The sequence below is a fragment of the Chenopodium quinoa genome, unplaced genomic scaffold, assembly GCF_001683475.1.
Source record: "Chenopodium quinoa cultivar QQ74 unplaced genomic scaffold, ASM168347v1, whole genome shotgun sequence".
Classification (NCBI taxonomy): domain Eukaryota; kingdom Viridiplantae; phylum Streptophyta; class Magnoliopsida; order Caryophyllales; family Amaranthaceae; genus Chenopodium; species Chenopodium quinoa.
The window spans coordinates 1746176-1772899 of NW_018743476.1; the positions used below are offsets into that span (position 1 = coordinate 1746176).

The 26724-nt window shown below is 42.5% G+C and overlaps 1 protein-coding gene across 2 annotated transcripts in view; it reads right to left on the bottom strand.

Moving 5' to 3' along the window:
* The window catches only part of LOC110739396 (zinc finger CCCH domain-containing protein 37-like), a 43433-nt gene that overhangs the window by 10816 nt on the left and 5893 nt on the right, over window positions 1-26724 (bottom strand). For both annotated transcript variants that reach the window (XM_021919856.1, XM_021919857.1), the window contains 7 exons: window positions 10052-10111; window positions 9902-9970; window positions 9757-9822; window positions 9417-9638; window positions 3050-3087; window positions 2920-2966; window positions 2687-2835 (listed from right to left, as the gene is read on the bottom strand). In XM_021919856.1, the coding sequence (XP_021775548.1) occupies window positions 2687-2835; window positions 2920-2966; window positions 3050-3087; window positions 9417-9638; window positions 9757-9822; window positions 9902-9970; window positions 10052-10111 (651 nt within the window). The remainder of the gene's footprint in view (window positions 1-2686; window positions 2836-2919; window positions 2967-3049; window positions 3088-9416; window positions 9639-9756; window positions 9823-9901; window positions 9971-10051; window positions 10112-26724) is intronic.

A 26724-nucleotide genomic window follows, 5' to 3' on the forward strand; every position in this document is an offset into this window, starting at 1 on the left:
CTACTAATAGGGTGGCGGATGTTGTGTCCAAGCACCATGGGACAGCAATTGAGTGTGCTACTCTGGTCACTTGTTGCGGAGTTCAATGGAAATTCATACTCTCTTTTATAGAAAAGGACACCACCATTTAGAAGCTCATTTATGGAAATCAGTCCCGAAAGGGTTCACACCAATGTATAAAAAAGCTCAAGGCGCGCTAAGGCGATAAGGGATATTGCGCACCATTGAAGTGAGGCGCACTATATAAATTCTTGAAAAAAATTGGCAGAATTTTGCTTCATGTGCGCCTCGAGCGCCTTATGCGCTCAGGCACCTCAAGTGCGCCTAATCAAAATCGCCTTGCCAAGGCCAAAAAATGCGCTTACCCCCTATCGCCTTGCGCCTCATCGCCTAGGCGCGCCTTAGGCGCGCTTTTTCAAACACTGGTTCACACTTGACAACGGGGTGCTAAAGTATAAAGATAGGGTAGTCATCCCCAAGCAAGACGACCTCACAACAAAGTTATACCATGACTCTCCCATTGGGGCATGCGGGGGACTTCAAAACATACCAGAGGCTTGCAAGTGAGTGGTACTAGCAAGCATACACAAGGACATGACGAAATATGTTCAGAATTGTCATTTATGCCACCATAACAAGGCGTCAACCTTGTCTCCTCTAGGGTTCCTCCAGCCCCTTCCTATCCCAAAAGAGTTTGGGAAGACATCTACATGGATTTTGTAGAAGGTCTTCCAAAGTCACTTAATGGGACACCATACTTGTAGTCGTGGATAGGTTAACTAAGTATGGTCATTTCATTCTTCTACGGCACCCCTACACAGCTCAAATTGCTCAGACCTTGTGAAGGAAGTGGTGAGGCTACTTCCTCAATTGTGTCAGATCGAGACAAAGTCTTTCTTAGCATTTTCTAGAAAGAATTGTTCAGTTTGCAGGGTACTCAACTTCAACGAAGCACGGCATACCACCCTCAAACGGATGGTCAGACCGAGGTGGTAAACAAGGGAGTGGAATCATACTTGCGTTGTTTTGTGAATGGAAAGCCTTCTAGTTGGGCAAACTTGTTGCATTGGCAGAGTATCCGTACAACACAGCCTTCCATACCGCCACTTATTGCACACCTTTTAAAGATCTCTATGGCAGGGACCCACCCTGCTTGGTCAGGTTCTCCCCGGGGAACACCGCTCTCTCTTCCTTGGAGGATTAGTTGCAAGAACGAGATATGGAAAGCCTTCTAGTTGGGCAAACTGGTTGCATTGGCAGAGTATCCGTACAACACAGCCTTCCATACCGCCACTTATTGCACACCTTTTAAAGATCTCTATGGCAGGGACCCACCCTACTTGGTCAGGTTCTCCCCGGGGAACACCGCTCTCTCTTCCTTGGAGGATTAGTTGCAAGAACGAGATGCTATCTAGGATGATTTAAAATACAACCTGGTGCAGGCCAAGGTCTATATGCAGCAATATGAGAATAAGTCTCGCAGGAACGGGTTCTTTGAAGTTGGGGATTTGGTCTATCTCAAGTTGCAACCATATAGACAACAATCTGTTGCTAAGAGGCGTTCTGAGAAGCTGTCACCTCGTTTCCATGGACCTTACCCTGTCCTTGAACGTCTTGGGAAGGTGGCTTATAAGCTGCAGCTCCCCCCCCCCCTACAATACATCCTGTCTTCCACATTTCTCAGTTGAAAAAAGTTGTGGGGCCAGAGCAATTGCCTACCCAACTGCCACAGCTAACCTGGTCATGGAGGTGGAGCCGGAGTCAGTCCTTGGTGTGCGAAATTAACAGGCAGCCACTAAGGTTTTGATTAAATGGACTGGGCTACAGGATTTTGAAGCCACTAGGGAGAACTATGATGAGATTGCAGCTCGGTTTCCTCACTTCCACCTTGAGGACAAGGTGCTTTTTTGGGTGGGAGGTATTGCAAGAGATCAGCCTAGCCAGTAGTGCATTTCACATATGCTCGGAGAAGGCTCAAACAGAAGCCATATATGGAAATAGGAGCTGGAGAGAGTTGGAAGTAAGTTACAGGGAGGGGTAATTTGGTATTCTAGGAAATAAGTTTGTTAAACCTTGTATTGTGTGCTGAGTTTGGTAATTAGTTTTGGGTATTTAAGGAGGGAATTGTAATGGGGGAAACCATCTAGAAAATTACTGTGGAAAATATTCCTTGGGGAGCGTCCTTTCCTCTCAAAAGAAGGGAGTTGTATTGTAGTTACTCTGACTTGAAATACAATCTATCTTTGGTTTGGCTAATTTTCTCTTGCTCTGCTTGAATTACTCTGTTTTCTAAACTAATCTCTAGCAATTTTTTACCTTGGGGAGAGGGGGAGAGGCAGGTAATAAGATGTTAGAACTCTCTATTTTAGTAAAATAGACAATATTACCCTGATCTAATGACACATATTTTGCCTAACACTTGTAATACACAATAATAAAAGGTTCAGATCATAAATTTAGACTTTAAGCCCTATCTTTTCTTCACATAAGATGGTGCACCTGAAGTAGAAGAAGGATGAAAGATTAAAAAAATCGCTAATGAGAGCGCTGTGGAATGGAAGCAAATAAGTAGAAAGGTATAGTAGCACAGGGCAAATATATACTGATGAAAAGCATGCAATGTTGTAATATCATGCTTGTTCAATATGCAACAGAGATTATGTTGCAAGAAGCACAATGAAATTACCATTGTTTGAGCCAGCCCAGGTTGAAGACTTTGGAAAATGGAGGCAGCTGGATTGACAAACCCCACATTAAAGTTTGCTAATGAAGGAAAAACTGTATGGCCAACCATTGCAGCAGTGGGATTGATAACTGAGTAGGGAGACAACAATTCTGTGAAGCAATTCCACAATATTAAGCACTTGCTATGTAATCTTCAAGCATTAAAGAAAAAAGAAAAGCAAACACAACTATTACCATTCCTATCAGGATGATTGTATCGGCAAGTGATCCCATATTTACAGCTGAGAGAGATTAGAAATATATAGTAAGCAATATAACCAAAACTTTGAAGCCAAAAGACCTAGATCAGCACTGTCATGTTCACCTGCCAGTTTTCATGTAGAATGGGCAATCAACTTCATCCTGTCACAAGTAGGCTATAAAGCATCAGTTCTGACTAAAATATTATGAGAAGACCAGGGCCAAATACATTGTCAACAGGCACAAAGCCAAGTATAGAATTTCTACCTTTCACTTTTTTTTAGGAAGAAAACATGGGACATACATGAACTACTGATAAATCACTCGTCACCTAACAATCACTTCATGTAATTCCTGATCCAGCTCATGAAGAAAATGAGAATACTTGTTGAATTTGACAGCATGTAGGTGTTCTACAATTATAACTAAATTCATATACCCCATCATATAGCATTTATTGACAAAGACTAATCAGCTTATTGTTACTCAGGAGGGCTGTGAACTATGGTTTAATAAATAAACTGAATGAATTATTCCAGCTAAATCAAAAGGTTATTCAGATGGTTAACGTAAGAATTTGTGCATGGAACTACAGAAGTGCAGACAAATTATTTTATTTATGGACGATTAAAAACTCTTTCTACAAATACAATAAGGGACTAAGGTTATTTATCTCTCCAAATACAATAAGGGACTAAGTTTATTTATCTCTACAACCCCAATTTGATTAAAGGCAGATGGTAAGAATAGACTAATAAAATACTTCTGGAATGTGTTATAAACTGGGTCAACGGGGTCAACACCGTAAGTCAACCACCACTTTTGGTGTATACGAGGCGCGCAAAGAAGGGGCAGCAAGGGCCAACAGAACCAAGGACAAAGCCAATTAAAGAGGAAATAGGGGAAGAAAACAGCTTCCTTTAATCATACTTTTGTGGGTTTCCATTTTAGTTAATTAAAATGTCATATGTATTAGCTAAGCTCTGAGTATAAGTATTGTAGTCTAACATTAGGAAGAAATCATCCAGAAATTTGAGTGAAGTTCCTTGTGAGAGTTGTGGCCTAAAGTCACTGAGACTCATAGCCTAAAGTTATGCCTATCTTTTGTAATCTGTAATTCAGCCTGTTGATCAATCAAAACACTCAAGCTTTCCCCTTTTATTGCCTTTAATTACCGTTAATTGCATTGTGAGAATTTGGTACATAACATCTTGGTATCAGAGCGGTGGTCCTGCGGCCGTCGGTACCACCACCCCATTAAAAAAAAAGGAAGACAATACCTCGCAGAGGATGGACGCCATGGAAGGAACACTAGCTGATCTGAAAACTCAGATAGCTACAATCGTGGAAAAATTGCAAACCCCAGATGACAACCTTTCACGAGCTGTGACGGCAGCCGTAAGGGCGGCCATGGAGGAGGAATGGCAGAAAATCGCCGAAGAAAGGAAGAAAACAGAGGAGGTCGTGGCAGCCGCCATTGACAAGATGGAGGATCGGTTGGATCGCTTCAGAGTTACCGTAGATATCAAGTCGCAATTGATCGTGGGAAGATCACCAAGTTGCAGGAAGAGATGGAGAAAACGAGACAAACCCCACAGCAAATTCCGCAAGCCATTCCTTTGACGGGAGAGAGCAGCCCACGGCATGAGATGGAAAACATCCGTACACCGGTCAAAGAACGGCCGTACGAAGAGCAAGACTAACAGCCACCTCCAGAGTGGTTGGCGTTGGAGTGGCGACGGAGACGGCGGTGGAGGTAGCGGTGGAGGTAGCGGCGGTGGTCATTGGAAGCGTAGGAAGTTGGAGATGCTAATATTCAACGGGACCGACCCGGATAGCTGGACCGCTCGAGCCGAAATGTATTTCGATTTCTATCGCCTGACCGAGAGAGAGAAGATGGAGGCATTCGTGGTTGCCATGGACGGAGCAGCACTTAAGTGGTTCCAGTGGGAACAGAAGCGGCGGCTGTTTTACGGTTGGCCGGATTTCAAACAACGGGTCTTGAACGAATTTCGGTCGTCTCACTTGGGGACCTTACACGAGCAGTGGCGGCGGCTTCACAGGGCGGCGGTTCGGTGGCGGAGTACCGCCGGCGGTTCATAGAATTGGCGGCTCCATTGGAGGACGTTCCGGAGAGTTTGATGCTTGGTCAATTCATTAATGGCCTGAACAAGGGGATTATGGCGGAACTGAGGTTGCTTAATCCACCATATTTAGAGAGGGCCATGGAAATAGCCAATAGAATTGAAGAGCGGAATAGAGTGCAACAAAGTAAGGGTCCTGTCATGAATTGGAGGGGAGGAACTAGTGGTGGGCCCTCAATTACAAGTTCAGCCGCCCACGGTGGGTCTACACAGAATAAGGGGTTGGTTCAAACTTACGGGCTACCCAATAACAATGGGCCACCCAAAGCTTGGCCAAGGCTCCTGAATCTCAACGCTCCATGAATGTGGGCCGAACTAGCCTAGCCCAGCTCAAAGCTCTAGTGGAGGAACCCGACGGCTCACGGAGTCCGAGTTGGCGAAGAGGCGGTTAAAGGGACTGTGTTTCAAATGTGATGAACGGTGGGGTGTGGGCCATCGGTGCAAACGGAAGGAGCTTAGTGTGTTAATTGTGAGCGAAGGGGCGAAGGAGGAAGATGTCAAGGAGGAGGACGAGCTAGTGGTGTACGATCCACCACCGGTGGAGGTGTCACTTTGCTCGGTCGTGGGATTATCGAATCCTAAAACCATGAAATTGAGAGGCGTAGTGAAGGGAAGAGAGGTAGTTGTCATGGTGGACCCGGGGGCCGCTCATAATTTTGTTTCCCGGAAGGTGGAGGAGGACGCGGCAATCGAGGTGGAGAAGGGTGGAGAGTTCTCGGTAGCTTTGGGAAATGGGGATAAGGTGCATGGTGTTGGAGTTTGTAAGGGTGTGAAGGTGGAACTAAAAGGGGGAGTCACGGTGGTGGAGGATTTCCTACCTCTAGCACTAGGTAATGCGGAGGTAATCCTAGGGGTGCAATGGTTGGAGAAGCTAGGGTCGGTGGTCACAAATTGGCGGACGCACGTGATGAAATTCACGGTGGGGGGTACTCCAGTGACAATCACCGGCGATCCATCTTGGAAAAATCCCAAGTATCCTTGAAAGCCATGCTACGGGTTCTATCCAAGGAGAAGCAAGGGATTTTGGTGGAAGTGAACAAGTTGGAAGAAGAAGCGCTAGGCCCAACTAAATCAGGCCCACCGAAATTCTTGGAAGGTTTGTTGGATCAGTACAAGCAAGTGTTTGAATTTCCTAGTGGGCTTCCACCACAAAGGGGCCATGAACACTCCATTCTTTTGAAGGATGGGTGTGACCCAATTTCAGTAAGGCCCTATAGATACCCTCAAGCTTGAGGCCGGGATCATCACCCCGCCAAGTAGTCCGTTCTCTAGCCCGGTGCTCTTAGTCAAGAAAAAAGACGGGTCATGGAGATTTTGCGTGGATTGAGGAGCTATTAGATGAGTTGCACGGGTCAAAAATATTCTCGAAGTTAGACTTGAAATTGGGGTACCATCAAATACGAGTGAGGCCGGAAGATACACACAAAACCGCATTTCGGACCCACGAGGGGCACTATGAGTTTTTAGTAATGCCTTTTGGGCTTACTAATGCTCCGGCGACATTCCAATCGTTAATGAACGATGTATTTCGGCCGTTTTTGAGGAAATTCGTCTTGGTTTTCTTCGACGATATTCTTATTTTTAGTAAGGGGTGTGAGGAGCACCGAGAGTATCTAAAATTAGTGTTGCAAAAGTTAGCGGAGCATAGCCTCTACGCTAATTGGAATAAAAATGTGAGTTCGGTGAGAGGGAGGTGGCCTATTTAGGTCATGTAATATCCGAGCACGGGGTTGCTATGGATCAAGAAAAGGTTAAGGCGGTTCTTGACTGGGAGGTGCTGAAGAATCTCAAGGAACTCCGGGGATTCTTGGGACTTACGGGGTATTACCGCAAGTTTGTGCATCACTACGCTCAAATTGCGGAACCCTTGACTTCACAATTAAAGAAGGACTCGTATGGTTGGACGGAGGCAGCCACACATGCCTTCAATAGACTCAAGGCAGCCATGACTACCGCGCCGATATTGGCGATGCCTGACTTTCGGGAGCAATTTATTGTGGAAACCGATGCCTCGGGCTTTGGCTTGGGAGCGGTAATGATGCAAAAGGGGCGCCCAATAGCTTATTATAGCAAGGTTTTGGGAGTCCGAGCTCAAGGGAGGTCCATCTACGAGAAGGAGCTCATGGCCATAGCTCTTGCGGTGACTAAGTGGTGACATTACTTGTTGGGTAGGAAGTTCGTGATTCGAACGGACCAACAAAGTTTGAAGTTCTTGATACAACAGCGTGAGGTGGGGAGCGAATATCAAAGATGGCTTCGCAAATTAGTGGGATTCGACTTCGAAATCCACTACAAACCCGGAGCTGCGAACAGAGCTGATGCTCTGTCGCGAAAAGGGAAGCAGGGGAGTGAAAGAGATGGTGAGTTCTGAAGGGCTAAGTTACAAATTATGGTTCATTCACAATTTATGGACTGGGCCGAATTGGAAAAAGTGCTGGCATAAGATAAATGGTTGGGCAATATCCTAGTGGGCTTGAAAGAAGGAAAGGGTGGGCCCAAAGGTTTCCACCTTGAAGGGAATCGAATTTTCTACAAGAACAGGGTTGTCTTGCCCAGTAACTCTAAATTCATCCCTCTACTCTTACATGAGTACCACAATACACCAGTGGGAGGCCACGATGGAGAGATCAAAACATATCTCCGACTCTCCGCCGATTGGTTCTGGGATGCGGAAGGCTGTCGGAAGGCATGTCAGAGAATGCGAAGTTTGCCAACGGAATAAATCCACCACCAAGAATCCACTCGGGTTGCTTCAACCACTTCCGATTCCCGAGGCGATTTGGGAAGACATCTCCATGGACTTTGTGGAGGGATTACCGTTGTAACGAGGGGTTGACACCGTGCCGATGGTTGTCGATCGGTTGTCAAAGTACGGCCACTTTATTGGGCTAAAACACCCCTTTAACGCGCTCAAAGTGACCGATTGTTTCGTGAGGGAGGTTGTTCGACTCCATGGTTTTCCTTTGTTCATTATCTCCGACCGAGACCATGTGTTCAAAAGTACCTTCTGGAAGGAACTCTTCCCGCTACAAGGCACGCACCTCAAAAGAAGCACGGCCTACCACCCCGACGGCCAGACGTCAACAAATGTTTAGAATCATATCTCAGGCACTTCATTGCTGAATGGTTGCCGTGAGCGGAATATTCTTATAATACGTCCCCTCACACATCTACCAAAATGGCCCCATTTAAAGTTGTTTATGGGAGAGATCCTCCAAAGTTATGGCGTTTAGGGGCGAACGAGACAGTCAGCAGCCTAGAAGAAGGGCTGAAGGAAAGGGATGCAATCTTAGATGAGCTTCGAATGAATCTCAACCGAGCACAACAGATCATGAAGGGGAACACTGATAAGAGTAAAAGAGAGGAGCAATTTGAAGAAGGGGAATTGGTGTTTCTGAAATTACGGTCATACCGTAAGAAATCTCCCGCAAAGAGGCCATTTGAGAAGCTTGCGGCGAGGTTCTATGGTCCATTTGAAGTCTTGGAAAAAATTGGACGAGTGGCATACAAACTCCTACTACTCGACAATTGCAAAATTCATCCTGTATTTCATATTTCACAACTGAAACGCGCATTGGGGAGCCTCACCAGCCAACCCCTCATCCCGCAACAATTGTCTCCGGACTTGGAGATGATCGTCGAGCCGGAGGAGCTCTTGTCGGTACGATGGAGGAAGCAGGGCACGACCCCGGAACTCGAGGTTTTAATTAAATGGAAGGAGTTACCCGAATTTGAAGCAACTTGGGAGGAGTATGGCACCATTCAGCAGCGGTTCCCGGCATTCCACCTTGAGGACAAGGTGAAACTCAAAGGGGGGAGTGATGTTATGAACTGGGGCAACGGGGTCAACACCGTAAGTCAACCACCACTTTTGGTGTATATGAGGCGCACAAGGAAGGGGCAGCAAGGGCCAACAGAACCAAGGAACAGGGAGCAACAGGACAAAGCCAATTAAAGAGGAAATAGGGGAAGAAAACAGCTTCCTTTAATCATACTTTTGTGGGTTTCCATTTTAGTTAATTAAAATGTCACGTGTATTAACTAAGCTCTGAGTATAAGTATTGTAGTCTAACGTTAGGAAGAAATCACCCAGAAATTTGAGTGAAGTTCCTTGTGAGAGTAGTGGCCTAAAGTCACTAAGAGACTCATAGCCTAAAGTTATGCCTATCTTTTGTAATCTGTAATTCAGCCTGTTGATCAATCAAAATACTCAAGCTTTCCCCTTTTATTGCCTTTAATTACCGTTAATTGCATTGTGAGAATTTGGTACATAATAGAATGTAAACAAATGAACATATAAATAGTCTAATCTTTAAATGAGATCAAAGTTTTTCATTTTGGACTAACCGGGCGCATAGGCAGTCCTTTCGAGTTATATGATAATGCAGCATTTGAGGTGGGTTTGATTATATTTCCATCACCAGCAGTACCATCACTACCATTCTGATCAATTGAATGAGTCTGCACTCCATCACCAGCTTCTTGTTTATTTGATGGGACTTTAATATCTTTAGGATGATGAAATTTGCATGATGTACCAAATTTACATTTTCCCATTTTCATGTAGAACTGTTCACATAAGCACATATGTAAAATCACCATATTATGTAGAAGATATAAAAAATTGAGAATAAAAGAGACAAAAACTAGAAGAGAGTCATGGCCAGAAAATGGTTGAGCAACACACCGAACAAACAGGCTCAGATGGTCTATCAGGTAAATCTGGATCATCGGTTTTACAGCTAGATGAATCCTGGGGGAAAAAAATCTTACTATTAGTCACCAACAGTAATAGTCTGACAAAATTAAACAATGTAAGCCTACTCTCCTACCAGTTTATCCTTCGGATGATTAAATTTGCACATCTGACCAAATTTGCATTTTTGAGTCTTTAGGAAGTACTGAAAATATAGCAAGAGTAAGGAAGCACATAAATTAACTCACAAAGGCATTTTAAAGAGAAAATATACAATTATACATACCGGACAGTCTGGTTCTCCAGGTCTTTCAGGAAGGGAATCAGAAGAAGGAACTGAGGCAGGCTGCATCAGGCAATTGACATAGATCACAAAAGTTTAATTTCAGAATCCAATCACCCAAATTTCATACAGTAAGAAAAAATTTTGTTTATAAATCAGGAATTCAAAAAGTAAGGGTCATGAATAGGTAAGAAAGAAGATTGTGCATGTCACATTAGATTCTCCCCCTCCCTCCCTCCCTCCCTCGCACATACAACCGGCACTTAACCAAGAGCACCCATAATGAAGAAATAGATTTTAGCGATTAAAAAAAAAAAGAAAAAAAATAGATGGGCAGGAATTAATTGACAGTTAGGTTTACTGTCAAAGGTTCAAAGTTTCAAACTGCCATTTATAGATGTTTTCTAAGAAAAATACTGCATATTAGAAATGGGACTACTGATATGATACTCAGTATATTAAAAGGTAATTTCATACTAAATGTAGCTTAGAAAAAACAACAAAAACATTTTCGGAGATCTAGATGTGCATAGATCATTGATGCACTCCCAATCAATTGGAATTAGCAAGACATGTTTTTCAGAAAATAAAACCATAGGTTAAGCTCTTCTGAACAATAATAGTGGAGCATATCGAACAAGTAAAACACTCAGCAGGAAACAGCTGCAACCTAGGGTAACATGAAGCAAAAGCACAACTGCAGAGTGTGGAGAGTCTAAACTCAAGAACTACAGAATTTTTTGCCAACATAAAGGGTACGGTCCAAAAGAAGGACTTCCACCGATACCTCAAAACGACTTTTAAGGTTCATATTTGTCATATGTGTTACACAATTATAAATGAACAATGAGAAAAATTCTCGATGTTGAAACACAATGTGTAACCTAAATATGTGTAGGAGCCAAAACCCTAAGCGTGCTTAACTTATCATTGCTTAGTAACCTACGACATATTATAAAGATTGCTCAATGAAGGTGACGCATGGAGTTATTCAATGACCCCCTTTGTATAACTTCGACAACAATCAACCACAAAGGTAATAAATAATCCTTTTAGACCTCATCCTTATCATGATGTCTTCTCTGATCATACTTCAACTATCCCAAAATAGCTAACCTACATAAATATTAGTGAAGGTCATAAGCCCACCTCCTCTTTATATTCATCGTATTTTTATATTTATCGCATTTTTAGTCATGTCCATCCTTTATACTTATCGCATTTTTAGTCATGTCCATCCTTTATACTTATCGCATTTTTAGTCATGTCCCTCCTTGAATCCGAAGCTGATAGGCCAATTGCACCATCATACTGAAAAGCCAATACTACTTATACTATCATTAATGAAGGCCATAATCCCACCTCCTCTTTTTTATTACAGTGGTTCTCTGGTGCCACGAGATAATCAGAATGATTGCATCAATTCACCGAAAATCTGCAACAGTAATGTATAGCAATATCTATGATGTTATCATCTAATACAGCAATGACTTGAAAACTCAATCCAATGTATCCATGTTGTCTGTGTCATAATCATGATTTCAAGATATATTCATTGTTATAGTACTTAAATTTGCATGCGCCATGATGCACATTAGAAAACCAATCATATGCAGCAAACAAATACAGACAAAGAGGTCACGCTGTCCAGAAACTTAGAAACCCTAAACTGCCTAACAATGCATAACCCTTAGTCCCTCGGTCCCTCCCCCCACCCCCTCCAAATAAGATGGCAACCTCTGAAGCAATGTGATGCACCCTGTTTAGGTGCACTAATAACTTGAAGAAATAGGCATATTAAGATGTAACTGTGGTAAAATGTGTGCATGTGTGTGTGTGTGTGTGTGTGTGAGAGAGAGAGAGAGAGAGAGGGAGAGAGCAAGGATTTTGTCAAACATATTAGACAGTGTCAAATACATTTTTTTTTACTCATTGTAAATGGATAGCATTGTCATTGCATCAACAGTGTGAGGTTAAAACTCCATCTTCAAAGCAATTAGATACGTAAAGGTAAGATAGGAAGCAAATTCGATAGGTACATGCCATGTGATCCAGCAACCTAAGCATAGAAACATAGCTTGGCAGGAATTGGAAAATTTGTCAAAAATTAGCCAAACTTTAGTCAACCTTTTGATTAACTAAAAATAAATCGACCTTTACATAGTATCTTCTTAAAATGAGTCATGACCTACTTAATTTTGGGATCACCGGTTATTGCGGTGAATTGTGTGCCACATGTCATTATGTGGTCGGTCCTTCTTCACACAAAAAAAATTAATTAGGATTTATTTTTTATTATTTTTTTTTTAAACAAATCAATCAACAATTATATCATATAAACAAAAAAAAAAACTTGTTAAAAAAGTCCCGACACTCCCAAAGTACCTATCCACTGCAGCACCCCTACCTACCTGCTCCCTTGCCAAATGTCCTACAGCCGGCGACCACCCCTTTCTTGGCAGCGGAGACCCCACACCCCTCCTTTTCTCCGATCTACAACATCCAAACTCTCCTTTTCCCCTTACTCGCTTCCCCAAATCTCCAACTTGACACCCAACCCTCTTCCCTCTTTCTAGGGGTGAGCAAGACCGGGTACCCGGTCAAATTGAAGGGAATTGGAACCGAACCCGGTTAGTGCCGGGTCAAAAATTTTGGACCCGATATTGGAACGGGTCCTAACCAGGTCTAATAAACTCGGAACTGGTCCTTGAACCAGTTCCAAAACCGGGTACCCAGCTTATCATCATCTAATTGGATCACGACGCTATGGCTTCAACCAAAAAATAATCTCTGACTTCAAAATCAAATCTCATGTAATCATCTCTCTTAAATCAACCTCAAAAATTAGTTAATCATTAATAATAGTGGATTTATTGATATATATAAAAATAAAAAAAATAAAATAAAAAATCAAAGAAACATCTCAAAAGTAGAGTTATTTTATACACATTTGCTTTCATCTAATTGTAAGCATTTACTAATTTAGTTACATTTGTAGAGATAATTGAAAAGAGAGGAAAAAAAAAAGAATTATACTGAGACTAGCTAGGAGATGCAAGAATGGAAGACTACGTGAGAAAAAGAGAGTGAATGTGAGGTATGACGGCGGTAAAGATTGTTTAACTTTTAGGGTTTGGTAGATAGGATTCATTACATATATGGGTAAGAAAACGGTATATTATTGGATTATTGGGCTTACAAAAAAACGTGTTGCAAGCTCCAATTAACTCTCATGGTCTAAAAAAACTGACGTAGAACGAACTAGTTAATCGGGTACCCACTCAGTACCGGTTCCAAAAACTTAGGACATGGAATTGGAATTGGTTGCAATCGGGTCCTTGTTTTTGGAACCGGACCCAGACGCTGTTGAACCAGTTCCGGGGTCTGGACTGATAACTTGCTATTTTATGCGGTTTTAGGGCGTATTTGAACCTAGTTTACCTGAACAAATTTGTGTTTTGGTTCACTTTTACCCTATTATTATGCAATTTTTGTGCATCCTATGCTTCACGGGTTGTTAGTGTTTTTGTTGAGATTTTAGGTCCAAAGACGACCAAATGAAGCCCATGGTTACCAAACCGAGGTTAGAAGCAAGGAAATGATGGAAAGAATCCAAGTACAAGAGCATCGTAGAAGAAAACACGAAGAAAAGGGCCCAGAAGACCCTGCACGGCCGTGCAAGATGTTGCACGTCCGTGCAGGAGTGCAGACCTGAACCCATCTTTCTGCCAAGGCCTGCACGGACGTGCCAAATATTGCACGTCCGTGCAGATGATGCAGCACGGACGTGCTTCCGTGATTATGAGGCAGCACGGACGTGCCAAATATTGCACGTCCGTGCAGATGATGCAGCACGGACGTGCCAAAGGTGCACGCCCGTGCTGCAGCAGGTCGTCTTAAACTGAGTTTCTGCCTTGGTCTGCACGGACGTGCCAACTTCAGCACGTCCGTGCAGACCTACAGTTTACCCGTTTCTTGTTTTCTCCGTCCTCTTATTTTAGGGGGTAATATAAATAGCCCCTTTGGACCATTTTAGAGGGGTTCCCAATTTTTTTTCCAGATTTTCATACTCCTCTTAGTTTGAAACACAAAAATCCTCAAATTAGCATAGATTTTAGTTCTTGTTTTGAAGGTTTTCAATCCAATCATTGTAGAAGACAAGTTCCACCATTGTTAGTCAATTATTGAAGTTTCTAGTAATTTTTCTTACTCTTTCTTTCTCTCTTCTATCTTTAATTCTTGCTTTTTATTAATTGTTTGGTTGTTCTTTGCATGTTTAATTGTTAGATTCTACTTAATTCTTAGTTTTAATTTGTTCATGAATTCCTTGAAATCTTTAATTGCTTTAACTTCCATGGATTGTGAGTAGTCTAATTTCTAGGGTTTGGGTGAACCCTCAATGTAATCACCAACACTTGTTGCATGTACTAATTTGTTAATTGTGGGGTGTTAATTAGTTGAGTTTAAGAGGTTTCATTGTTAATTCTTGTAATTGGCCATTGCTTGAATTATTTATCTAGCTTCCTCAACGAAGGATCGAGAGATGAACTTGAGGAAGCTCCCTTATGCTTGATTGACTTGATTTGCCATGAGAATAGGAATTTCTAGTCAAGGGAATTTGCATGTTATCGTGAGGATGTTTTAACACTTGTTTCTTGCCCATAATCACGAGAGTAGGTTATGGTTTTGATGTCAAGTAATCCCTCTAGCTTGAGAGAGTAGTTGGGTGCATTTGATAACTTCCCCTAATTTATCCCCTAAATCACCATTTCTATGCATGCTACTTGTGGTCCGTGATGAAGTTGAGTGGTGTAACCCATGCCCTAGGCCTTCTTAATATTGTTAATCACCTCTTAGAATTAGTTGATTTGAATTAGAATAGTGTGACGTAATACCAACTTAAAACCCCCGACTTAATCTAGCTTGTTTAAACAATAACATTTGGTGGTTGATTCAACGCCTCTCATGGGTTCGACCCTTTCTTGCCCTTGCTACTAGTTTAGTAGGATCGAGTTAGGTCTTATTTCTTGATAGGTTGACGACGTCCAATCAAGTTTTGGCGCCGTTGCCGGGGAGGCAAAGTCACATTGAATAAGTTATTGTTGAATGAGTCTAGATTTGTGTATATGTATATAATCTTCTTATTTTGTTTTTGTTTAAGCGTGTTTACTTTGTGATAGTCATTGCTAACGTTTTCCTTAGCTTTGTTTGACTGTGCATGACACGGAGGAGTAAGCAATCACCGCTTATCCCCGTAGATCCGGAGTTAAGTAGAACTTTGAGGAACGTAAGAAGGCTCCTACAAGGCACGCCGGATTTTTCTCTAGCTTATACGGATTCCGAGTCGGAGGATAATCTTGACAACGAGCAAGAGATGGCCAACCCACCGCCTCCTCCACTTCTACAAGACTATGACCACCCCGATGCATTCCAACTTCGGAGTGGCATACTTCTTCCCACCACCAATGCAAACAACTATGAGTTCTCTCCTCAACTCATAAGGATGATCCAAAGTGAACAGTTCGGGGGGAGTGCAAATGAGTGCCCTCTAGCTCATTTAGACAACTTCCTTGAGTTATGCACTACCATCAAGCAAAACAACCTCACGGAGGAATTCATTTGGATGCATATGTTTCGGTTCTCTCTTAGGGACAAGGCTAAGTGTTGGTTGAGGTCCGTGAAAGAAGGATCCTTAACAACATGGGAAGAGGTTACCAAAGCATTTCTTGGGAAGTTTTGTCCGCCCGAAAAGACCGCGGAATTGAGAAGGAAGATTACAAGCTTCACTCAAGAGGATGATGAAACCTTAGGTGAAGCATGGGAAAGATTCAAGGATCTAAAGAGGAAGTGTCCACACCATGGGTTGCCTTTATGGATGATTATTCAAAGCTTCTACGACGGTCTCACTCCTACCTCAAGGGCCAATCTTGACAACGGAGCCGGTGGTAGTCTTAAAAAGCTACCGGTGGAAGAAGCCGAGAATATGATTGAAGAAGTTGCAAGGCATTACGCCTATAGATATGATAGAAGAGAAAGTCAACCGAAGAAGAAAGGTATGCATGAGTTGAGTGCAATAGATCTCATTGCCTCAAAGTTTGATATGCTAGCTCACAAGCTAGACCAAGCAACCTCCTCAAGCGGTACCTCCTCTTCACAACCACAACCACAAGTCATGTCTTGTGAGACTTGTGGGGGTAATGATCACATGGCTTCATATTGCAATGCTACTAATGAGCAAGTTGCGGCCGTGAACCAAACAAATGAGCAACCTTTCAATCAAGGTTGGAGGCAACAAAACCAAGGGTGGAGACAACCCAATCAAAACCAACAATCCAACTACAACAACCCTCCTCAAAACATCTACAACCAAAATCAACAAAATCACCAAGCCCCATACTGCCATCCAAACAAACAAAGACAGCAATTCAACCAACAACCTCCTCCACCCCAAAAGACTTCCCTTGAGGCCGCTCTTGAGTCTTTCATAAATCAACAAGGGAAGAGCAATGCAGAAATGAGCTCCAACATCCAACAACTTCAAGCGCACAACAAAATAATTGAGAATCAACTAGCTCAAATTGCACAACAAGTTGGGAGTTCTACCTCCAATGCTAGTGGTCAATTTCCAAGCTCAACGGTTGTGAACCCGAAGGAGCATGTCAAGGCTATCACATTGAGGTCCGGGAGAGGGTATGAAGGTCCGGTAATGAGTGAAGATGTGCCACAAAAGAGAGATGAGGGTGTGGAGGTGAGAAGTGAGAATGATGTTGAAAATGAGGTGGTAGAAGTTGAGAGAAAAGAAAAAGAAAAGAGTGTTGAGGGAGACACAAAGAAAGGAGAGGGAGTTGAAGTTGAAGTGGAGAAACCCCCAATGAGAGTCTACAAGCCACCTATTCCTTTCCCTCATAGGTTGGTAGAGAAAAAATTGAATGAGAAGTTTTCAAAGTTCCTTGAGGTCATGAGAGGGCTCCAAGTGAACATTCCCTTTCTTCATGCTATGTCACAAATGCCTACATATGCGAAATTTTTAAAAGATCTCTTGTCCAACAAAAGTAGGCTTGAAGAGAGTGCAACCATCTCCCTTCCAATGGAGGTGAGCGCAATCATTCAAAACAAGCTTCCCCGAAAGCTTGGTGACCCGGGTAGCTATGCAATTCCGGTGAAGATTGGAGATATGGAAGCCATGGATGCTCTTTGTGATCTTGGGGCAAGTGTAAGCTTGATGCCCTTCTCAATTGCGAAAAATTTAAAAGTTGGTGAGATGAAGCCAACAAGAATCTCAATACAATTAGCCAATCGTTCGGTTAGATTACCAATGGGAATACTTGAAGATGTACCGGTACAAGTGGGAAGAGTTTTTGTACCTTGTGACTTTGTGGTGATGGAAATGGAGGAGGACAACAAGGTTCCTCTCATTTTGGGAAGGTCGTTCTTGAACACGGCGGGAGTGGTAATTGATATGAAACAAGGCAAGCTAACATTGAATGTGGGAGATGAGAAAATTTCTTTCTCATTCTCGCAAGCCATGAGGAAGCCTATGTATGAGGATATCAATAGAATCGATACTCTTGACCGAGAAGTGGAGGAATTGAAGATGATGAACAATAGCAAAGATACTCTACAAGCGATCCTCACGGAAAGTTTGTACAATGATGATGATGAAGCTAAGGGGTACAAGTTGTTGCTAGACCAACCCCTACATGGCAAGGCAAGGGAGTTTGAAGCACTTAAGGTGGAGGTAAAAGAGGAGAGGTCTACGCCTCCTCCTAAGGTTGAACTTAAACCCCTTCCCCCTTCACTTAAATACGTTTTTCTTGATGATAATGAGACTTATCCCGTTATTGTCAATACCAACCTTGATGACACTTCCCTTGAGAAACTCCTAGTTGTGTTGAGGGAGTATAGGAGTGTCATTGGGTATGCCATTGATGACATTAAGGGGATAAGTCCCACGATATGCATGCACAAGATTTTGCTTGATAATGATCATGACTCCTCAATTGAGCACCAAAGAAGGCTCAACCCCAACATGAAAGAAGTTGTTAAAAAAGAGGTTTTGAAACTTCTTGAAGCGGGCATAATCTACCCTATCTCCGATAGCAAGTGGGTTAGCCCGGTTCAAGTTGTTCCAAAAAAAGGGGGCATGACCATTATCAAGAACGATAAGGGTGAGACCATTTCTACAAGGTCGGTCACCGGGTGGAGAATGTGCATAGACTATCGAAAATTGAACAAATCCACTCGGAAGGACCACTTCCCTCTCCCCTTTATCGATCAAATCTTGGAAAGGTTGGCATCACATAGTCACTATTGCTTCTTGGATGGGTATTCGGGATTCCTCCAAATCCCTATCCTACCCGAGGATCAAGAGAAGACTACATTCACATGCCCTTTTGGCACCTTTGCTTATCGAAGGATGCCATTTGGATTATGTAATGCACCTTCTACATTTCAAAGGTGTATGATGTCTATCTTTTCCGACATGCTTGAATCATCAATCGAGGTATTTACGGATGACTTTTCTGTTTGCGGTTCATCTTTTGACACTTGCCTAAGTAATTTGATTAAAGTGTTAAAAAGATGTCAAGAGGTGAACCTTGTGCTTAATTGGGAAAAATGTCATTTCATGGTTGAAGAGGGTATTGTGTTGGGACATGTTGTTTCTAGTAGGGGCATTGAGGTTGATCGTGCCAAAATTGAGGTTATTGAGCGCCTCCCTCCCCCCACTAATGTGAAGGGTATAAGGAGTTTTCTTGGACACGCGGGTTTTTAACGCCGGTTCATTAAAGATTTTTCCAAAATCGCTAAGCCGCTCACTCAATTGTTGGTAAAGGATGCCCCTTTTGTGTTTTCTAATGATTGTTTGCTAGCCTTTGATAGGTTGAAGGAAGCTTTGATCACGGCTCCCATCATTCAACCACCGAATTGGGAGCTCCCTTTTGAACTCATGTGTGATGCTTCGGACTATGCCGTTGGATCTGTGCTTGGGCAAAGGAAGGATAAAAAGCTCCATGCCATCTATTACACTAGCAAAACTCTTGATGAAGCACAAAGAAACTACACAACGACTGAAAAAGAGCTCCTAGCCATCGTCCATGCTATCGAAAAGTTTAGGTCTTACTTGGTGGGCTCCAAAGTTATAGTCTTCACCGACCATGCGGCTTTGAAGTACTTGCTGTCCAAGAAGGACGCTAAACCAAGGATGATTAGGTGGGTCTTGCTCTTACAAGACTACGATATAGAAATTCGGGACAAGAAGGGTGCCGAGAATGTAGTAGCCGATCATCTCTCACGGCTACCGATCGTAGAAGGTGAAATTGAAGCTTTGCCAATTGATGATTCATTCCCGGATGATCAATTATTCGCAATCATTCAAACCCCGGCCCCATGGTTTGCGGATATTGCAAATTACTTGGCTTGCTCCATCCTTCCTCCCGACCTCACCTATCAACAAAAGCGGAAGTTCCTCCATGATGTCCGCCAATACTTTTGGGATGACCCCTTGCTCTTCAAACAAGGTGTTGATGGTCTTTTTAGAAGGTGTGTCCCCGACGATGAAATTCATGAAGTTATCACAATGTGTCACTCCTCACCTTGTGGAGGACATATGAGTGCTAACAAGACATTGGCGAGAATATTGCAATGCGGTTTCTATTGGCCCTCTATGTTCCAGGACGTATGGGGAGTTGTTAAAGCTTGTGACCAGGTCAAAGGACCGGTAATTTGTCAAGAAAGAATGAAATGCCTTTGAATAACATTTTAGAGCTGGAAATTTTCGATGTGTGGGGAATAGATTTTATGGGACCTTTCCCATCCTCTTTTGGGAACAAATACATTTTGGTGGCCGTCGACTATGTATCAAAGTGGGTTGAAGCGGTTGCATCTCCTACAAATGATGCTAAGGTAGTGGTCAAGTTGTTCAAGAAAGTCATTTTCCCTAGGTTTGGTGTGCCACGTGCCGTAATAAGTGATGGAGGATCGCACTTTGCAAAGCGATCTTTCAAGGCTCTCCTTGAAAAATACGGAGTGAGGCACAAGGTGTCATTGGCTTACCACCCTCAAACAAGTGGTCAAGCTGAAATTTCAAATAGGGAGATTAAGTTGATACTAGAGAAGACGGTGAATAGGTCAAGGAAGGATTGGTCATCAAGGTTGGATGATGCTCTATGGGCCTACCGCACCGCCTTCAAGACTCCTATTGGCACCACCCCTTACAAGCTCGTTTATGGGAAATCATGCCATCTACCGGTGGAACTGGAACATCGTGCGCACTGGGCTATCAAAACCTTGAATTTTGATATCCAATCCGCTGGAGAAAAGAGGATGCTTGACCTCCATGCCTTGGAAGAGTTGAGGTTAGATGCATATGAGAGTGCAAAGATCTACAAGGAGAAGACCAAAGCATGGCACGACAAGCACATCAACAAGAGAGAGTTCAAGGAGGGTGACAAGGTCTTGCTATTTAACTCCCGGTTGAAGTTGTTTCCGGGAAAGCTAAAATCAAGATGGAGTGGCCCTTTCACCATTACAAAGGTATTCCCATATGGCGCCATTGAGATTTCCAACGACAAAGGTGAACCATTCAAAGTTAATGGCCAAAGGTTGAAAGCATACTTCGATGGTTTCGTGCAAGAAGAAACAAAGGTAGTTCATTTAGATGAATTTGATATCCCTCGTGGTTGAAAACGTAATCTGGTCAAGCTAGTGACAATAAAGAAGCGCTTCCGGGAGGCAACCCGAGTATTTTAGTAATTTTTCTTAAAAAAAAAAAAAATAAAAAAAAAAAAAAAGGGAGAGTAAACGTGCCTGCCAATCAGCACGGACGTGCTGAAAATGGCACGTCCGTGTTTAGGAAGGCAGAAAGTTGAGAAGTATTCTGCCAAGTTAAGCACGTCCGTGCAAGATACAGCACGTCCGTGCCAAAAGCAGCACGTCCGTGCCGATAATGGCACGTCCGTGCTTTTAGTTAAGCACGTTCTGACTTGAGTTGCACGTCCGTGCCAATGCTGCACGTCCGTGCATACCAAGTATTTAAGGCCGAAACTGCTCGAAAAAAAAAAAAGAAAAAAAGCCACAATTTTTTTTGTTCTTCCTCTCAAACCCACGGTTCTCCTCCTTCTCTCTAACCCCTCTTACTCCTCCTCTCAACCCTCAAACACTCAAATTCTCACCCAAAATTCAACATTTCCCACCATAATCAACACTCCTTTTCAACAAAAACGCAAAATACTACTCCTTTCTCCAATCTTCAACCCAAAAATCACCCATTAACCGAAACCCTAAGAAGAAAAAAATCAATTTGGGGGTTTTCTTTTGGATTGAAATTTTAACAATTGGTTGAAGGAAAAGGTTCAAGCAGGGGAAAGGAAGGCTAGGAAGGTTCATTTGCGGGTTTTACACCCACGTTAAGCTCGGTATAATCGTTCCTTCCACTTACTATTTCCATACTTGAAACTTGTTGTTTTGTGCTTATTTTTGCTTGCAATCTTGGTTGAATTGATAGTTGTTGAGTATTTGTGCTTTTATGTAAAGCATTATGGGTTTAATTGAATATTGTGAGGATTAATTGTTTAGGTTTTGTGAGTTTTTGTGATTGTGTGGATTATTCTTTGTGGTGTCCTTTGGTGTGGCTAAGTCTTGGGTTGTTGACCTTAAAATTACCTGGTGAATTGGTTTAGTGTCTTGATCTCTTTGTGTGGCGGGTTTAGTCATTCTAAATAAAACAAAATAAAAACAACCATGTCAAGAAGAAACCAATCCCGAAACACCTCTTCCCTTAGATTTAGGAACCCATCGCCTCCTCCTCCCGTTGATCCACCGCAAGTGGACACAATGGGAATAGTTTTCGCTGACCAGGCCTTTTCGGCCAATTTCCTTAAAATCAGTAGGAGGCGGGTCAAGCCCACCAAATTCTATGATAGTGAGGTGGCGGACGCCTTAGGGGTAGGAGCTGACATCACAATGTTATTCGAGGAAGCCGACCTAGGTTCTTGGCTAGAGTTACATGCCTTAACCTATAGGAGACTGACCCTAGAATTCCTCTCCTCCCTTTGTGTGCACCGTGACACCACAAGATCCCCCCGTTACATGACCTTCCAGCTCATGAATGCCCAACATAGAATGTCCGTAGCGAGAGTTAACCAAGCTTTCGGGTGGCCTGTTTCTGGAACTATGGGGCCTAAGGATAGGCAACCCCGTAACTATATGGCGGGTGAATTTTGGAGAAGAATCACAGGGCTGTTTGGGTATAACCCTAGAACTGATAAGGCCACAGCCATTATTCACCCTGCCTTTAGGATCGCCCAGCGTACCATAGCGAACACAGCTTTTGCTAGGGGAGACAGTTCAGGTGTCGTGTCTACTCGAGAGCTTTACTTTCTATGGCATCTGAGTGAGGGTAGTACGAGTTTAAATGTGGGGTCTTGGTTTATGGACCACCTAGAAGATGTTGCCACAGGATCAGGCAACATCACCATAGGTGGTATGATTACTATAATTGCTGCTGCTCTTAACCTTGATTTTGCAGAAGAGCAGGTTGTTCCAGGTCCAACACAGTTGGATATGCAGTCGCTGAGAGCCATGAAATGGCTCACGGATGTAGAGGGGAACCACCCCTATTTGTGGTTGGTGAGTAGGCGCCCCTATGCCTACTTACCCGACCCCGAGGCCACCGCCATCTACAACCAGGCGAACTGGATCTTTGAGAGGGACTTCCCTTGGGCTCCCGGTCAAGAGGGAGAGGAACAAGGGCAAGAGCAGCAAGAGCAACAACAACAGCATCAACAACAACAGCATCAACAACAACAACATCATCAACAACAACAATTTCAGCAACAACCAGAATTTCACCAGCAGTACGAGTTCCAACAAGGGTACCAAGAGGGGTACCAAGGTCAGGGCATGGGTGAAGGCAACCCATTCCTCACCTTCGAGCAGCAGATGGCTAATATGAATGCGAACTTCGCCCGCATGACTTCCGAGTTTGAGACCATGAGGAAGTCAAATGAAGACTTGAGGACTTCTTTCGACGGAATAAGGTCAAGCTTTGAGGGTCTTCGAACGGAATTGGGCGACTTCCGCAATGTATATCAGCATCTCTACCCCGGGGGTTCGAGCTCCCAAGGGGGCCCGAACCAATGAGTTAGTATCTCCTTCCCCTTCTCTTTGTGCTTATATTGTTTCAACATTGGGGACAATGTTTATGATAGCTTGGGGGGGAGTATTTTCTCATTTACCATTGGTTCATGCTGTGTTCTCGTACGTATATGTTGATTTGCATGCCCCTATTCCCATTTCCCTAACATCCAAACCCTTTGAATCCAAATTGCTTCCTTTGAAATCCAAATCCCTTACATTGTGGATACTTCTCCTATCCCTTATTTAGATGTATAGTTATTTTATGCCTAGTTTAGCCTGGTTTCTAAAAAAAATGAAAAAAGAGAGAAAAAAGTGTATGCAAGGGTTGGAGTCATATAGGAGTTTATTAAACTTGATTGCCTTGGTTTGAACATGAAATGAAAGTCGATGAATGTTCATTTGCACATTAAGTTCATGAAATTGTCTAAGCACACTTGAATTAGGTTATGTTTAGTTGATTTGCGGTCCCTTGTGCCCTTGGTGTGCCTTCCACTCTTCCCAAAATAAAGCTTTGCTTGAGATTTATTAGGTTTATGTTTATTAAATAAATTGGTAAAATAAACCACAATTTCTAAATAAAAAAAAATAAATAAATAAATAAAAAAATGCCGCTCAACAGTCAAAAAAGGCGGAGCAAATAAATAAAGTCTCAAATTCAAGGGCTTTATCTTATGAAAAAAAAATTTTACATTTCCCTTTTGAGGTCAATTTGTGGATGCCTCCCACACCCTTTATCTTTAGTTTCCTCTTGTAAAAATCTCATAGTAGAGTGTAGTGGAGGGAGTTTGTTTGTGCATCTTGGGAGGTGGACTTGTATTTCACTATTTTATAACCGAAATTAAAAATGTGCTATGACTTAGGAATGAGCAAATGTGCTTTAATGAACTAGTAAAAAGCCTAAGGAAGTGTTCCATTGCAATCTTGTTCAGCATCCTTCTTGGTCTCTAACTCATGTGTACATTATTATGATGTTGATTTTTGAATGTTGTTCACTTGTCTTGCTTTTGAATCACATCCCGATGAGTTGACTTGGGCTATAAAAAAAAAAAAAAAAATCGTGTGTTGTGTTTGTGGGAGTTGTGGGTGATTCTCTTTGGAAACCCTCACGAGAGATGGACTCGTCCTACTAGGCGACTTGTAGGTTTAAACGGCTTCTCACTTTTGCTAAAAGTGATCGTTCGGTTTATTGTGTATGCCTACCCTTTCTTGGTTTAACTTTTGCTTCAACCTTCTATAACAAGTTAGTTCCCTCTATTTGTTTTGTCATGACTAGTTTGCTCGAGGACGAGCAAAAGCTTAGCTTGGGGGGATTTGATAACTTGCTATTTTATGCGGTTTTAGGGCGTATTTGAACCTAGTTTACCTGAACAAATTTGTGTTTTGGTTCACTTTTACCCTATTATTATGCAATTTTTGTGCATCCTATGCTTCACGGGTTGTTAGTGTTTTTGTTGAGATTTTAGGTCCAAAGACGACCAAATGAAGCCCATGGTTACCAAACCGAGGTTAGAAGCAAGGAAATGATGGAAAGAATCCAAGTACAAGAGCATCGTAGAAGAAAACACGAAGAAAAGGGCCCAGAAGACCCTGCACGGCCGTGCAAGATGTTGCACGTCCGTGCAGGAGTGCAGACCTGAACCCATCTTTCTGCCAAGGCCTGCACGGACGTGCCAAATATTGCACGTCCGTGCAGATGATGCAGCACGGACGTGCCAAAGGTGCACGCCCGTGCTGCAGCAGGTCGTCTTAAACTGAGTTTCTGCCTTGGTCTGCACGGACGTGCCAACTTCAGCACGTCCGTGCAGACCTACAGTTTACCCGTTTCTTGTTTTCTCCGTCCTCTTATTTTAGGGGGTAATATAAATAGCCCCTTTGGACCATTTTAGAGGGGTTCCCAATTTTTTTTCCAGATTTTCATACTCCTCTTAGTTTGAAACACAAAAATCCTCAAATTAGCATAGATTTTAGTTCTTGTTTTGAAGGTTTTCAATCCAATCATTGTAGAAGACAAGTTCCACCATTGTTAGTCAATTATTGAAGTTTCTAGTAATTTTTCTTACTCTTTCTTTCTCTCTTCTATCTTTAATTCTTGCTTTTTATTAATTGTTTGGTTGTTCTTTGCATGTTTAATTGTTAGATTCTACTTAATTCTTAGTTTTAATTTGTTCATGAATTCCTTGAAATCTTTAATTGCTTTAACTTCCATGGATTGTGAGTAGTCTAATTTCTAGGGTTTGGGTGAACCCTCAATGTAATCACCAACACTTGTTGCATGTACTAATTTGTTAATTGTGGGGTGTTAATTAGTTGAGTTTAAGAGGTTTCATTGTTAATTCTTGTAATTGGCCATTGCTTGAATTATTTATCTAGCTTCCTCAACGAAGGATCGAGAGATGAACTTGAGGAAGCTCCCTTATGCTTGATTGACTTGATTTGCCATGAGAATAGGAATTTCTAGTCAAGGGAATTTGCATGTTATCGTGAGGATGTTTTAACACTTGTTTCTTGCCCATAATCACGAGAGTAGGTTATGGTTGTGATGTCAAGTAATCCCTCTAGCTTGAGAGAGTAGTTGGGTGCATTTGATAACTTCCCCTAATTTATCCCCTAAATCACCATTTCTATGCATGCTACTTGTGGTCCGTGATGAAGTTGAGTGGTGTAACCCATGCCCTAGGCCTTCTTAATATTGTTAATCACCTCTTAGAATTAGTTGATTTGAATTAGAATAGTGTGACGTAATACCAACTTAAAACCCCCGACTTAATCTAGCTTGTTTAAACAATAACATTTGGTGGTTGATTCAACGCCTCTCATGGGTTCGACCCTTTCTTGCCCTTGCTACTAGTTTAGTAGGATCGAGTTAGGTCTTATTTCTTGATAGGTTGACGACGTCCTATCATGGACCCACCGGGTCTCAACCAGTTCCGGTTTCAGAATCGGGTACCCATATTTTATGCTCACCCCTACCTCTTTCTCTTTCGCTCTAGTTCGCCGGAAATTCATCGCACAAATTACGGGAATGAATTCGTTTTTTTGAAGTTTCACAAGAATCACACTTGCCTATCAAGAACCTTCCTCACGAGATAAACTAGGTTGGTTTAAGGGTTTGATTTTTGAGGGAGGGGGTGGTGTGAGGGTGCGGGAAGCGAGAAAGGAGCCGGGAAGGGGGTGTCGTGGGTGGGGAAATGGATGAGGGTTGGGTCGCCGGCGCCGCCAGAGAGGAGGAGGCAGTGATGGATCGGTGGGGAAGGGGAGTGACTGGGATTTTATTTTTTTTTTGAAGATTTTTTTTAAATTGTTTGTTTAATTTAATTATAATTAACTTTTAATTAAAAAAATTAAAAAATTGCTTTGACTTGTTTAGTAGGTTGTAGATCATTGGACCTATTGAAAGAAAATACCCTTTAAAAGTTTACTTATTTTGAGTTAATTAAAAACTTGACTTATTTTGAGTTAATTAAAAACCTGACTTATTTTGAGCTAATCACGCAAAGGTTGGCATATTCTAGACAAATTTTCCAAATGAATTTATGCCC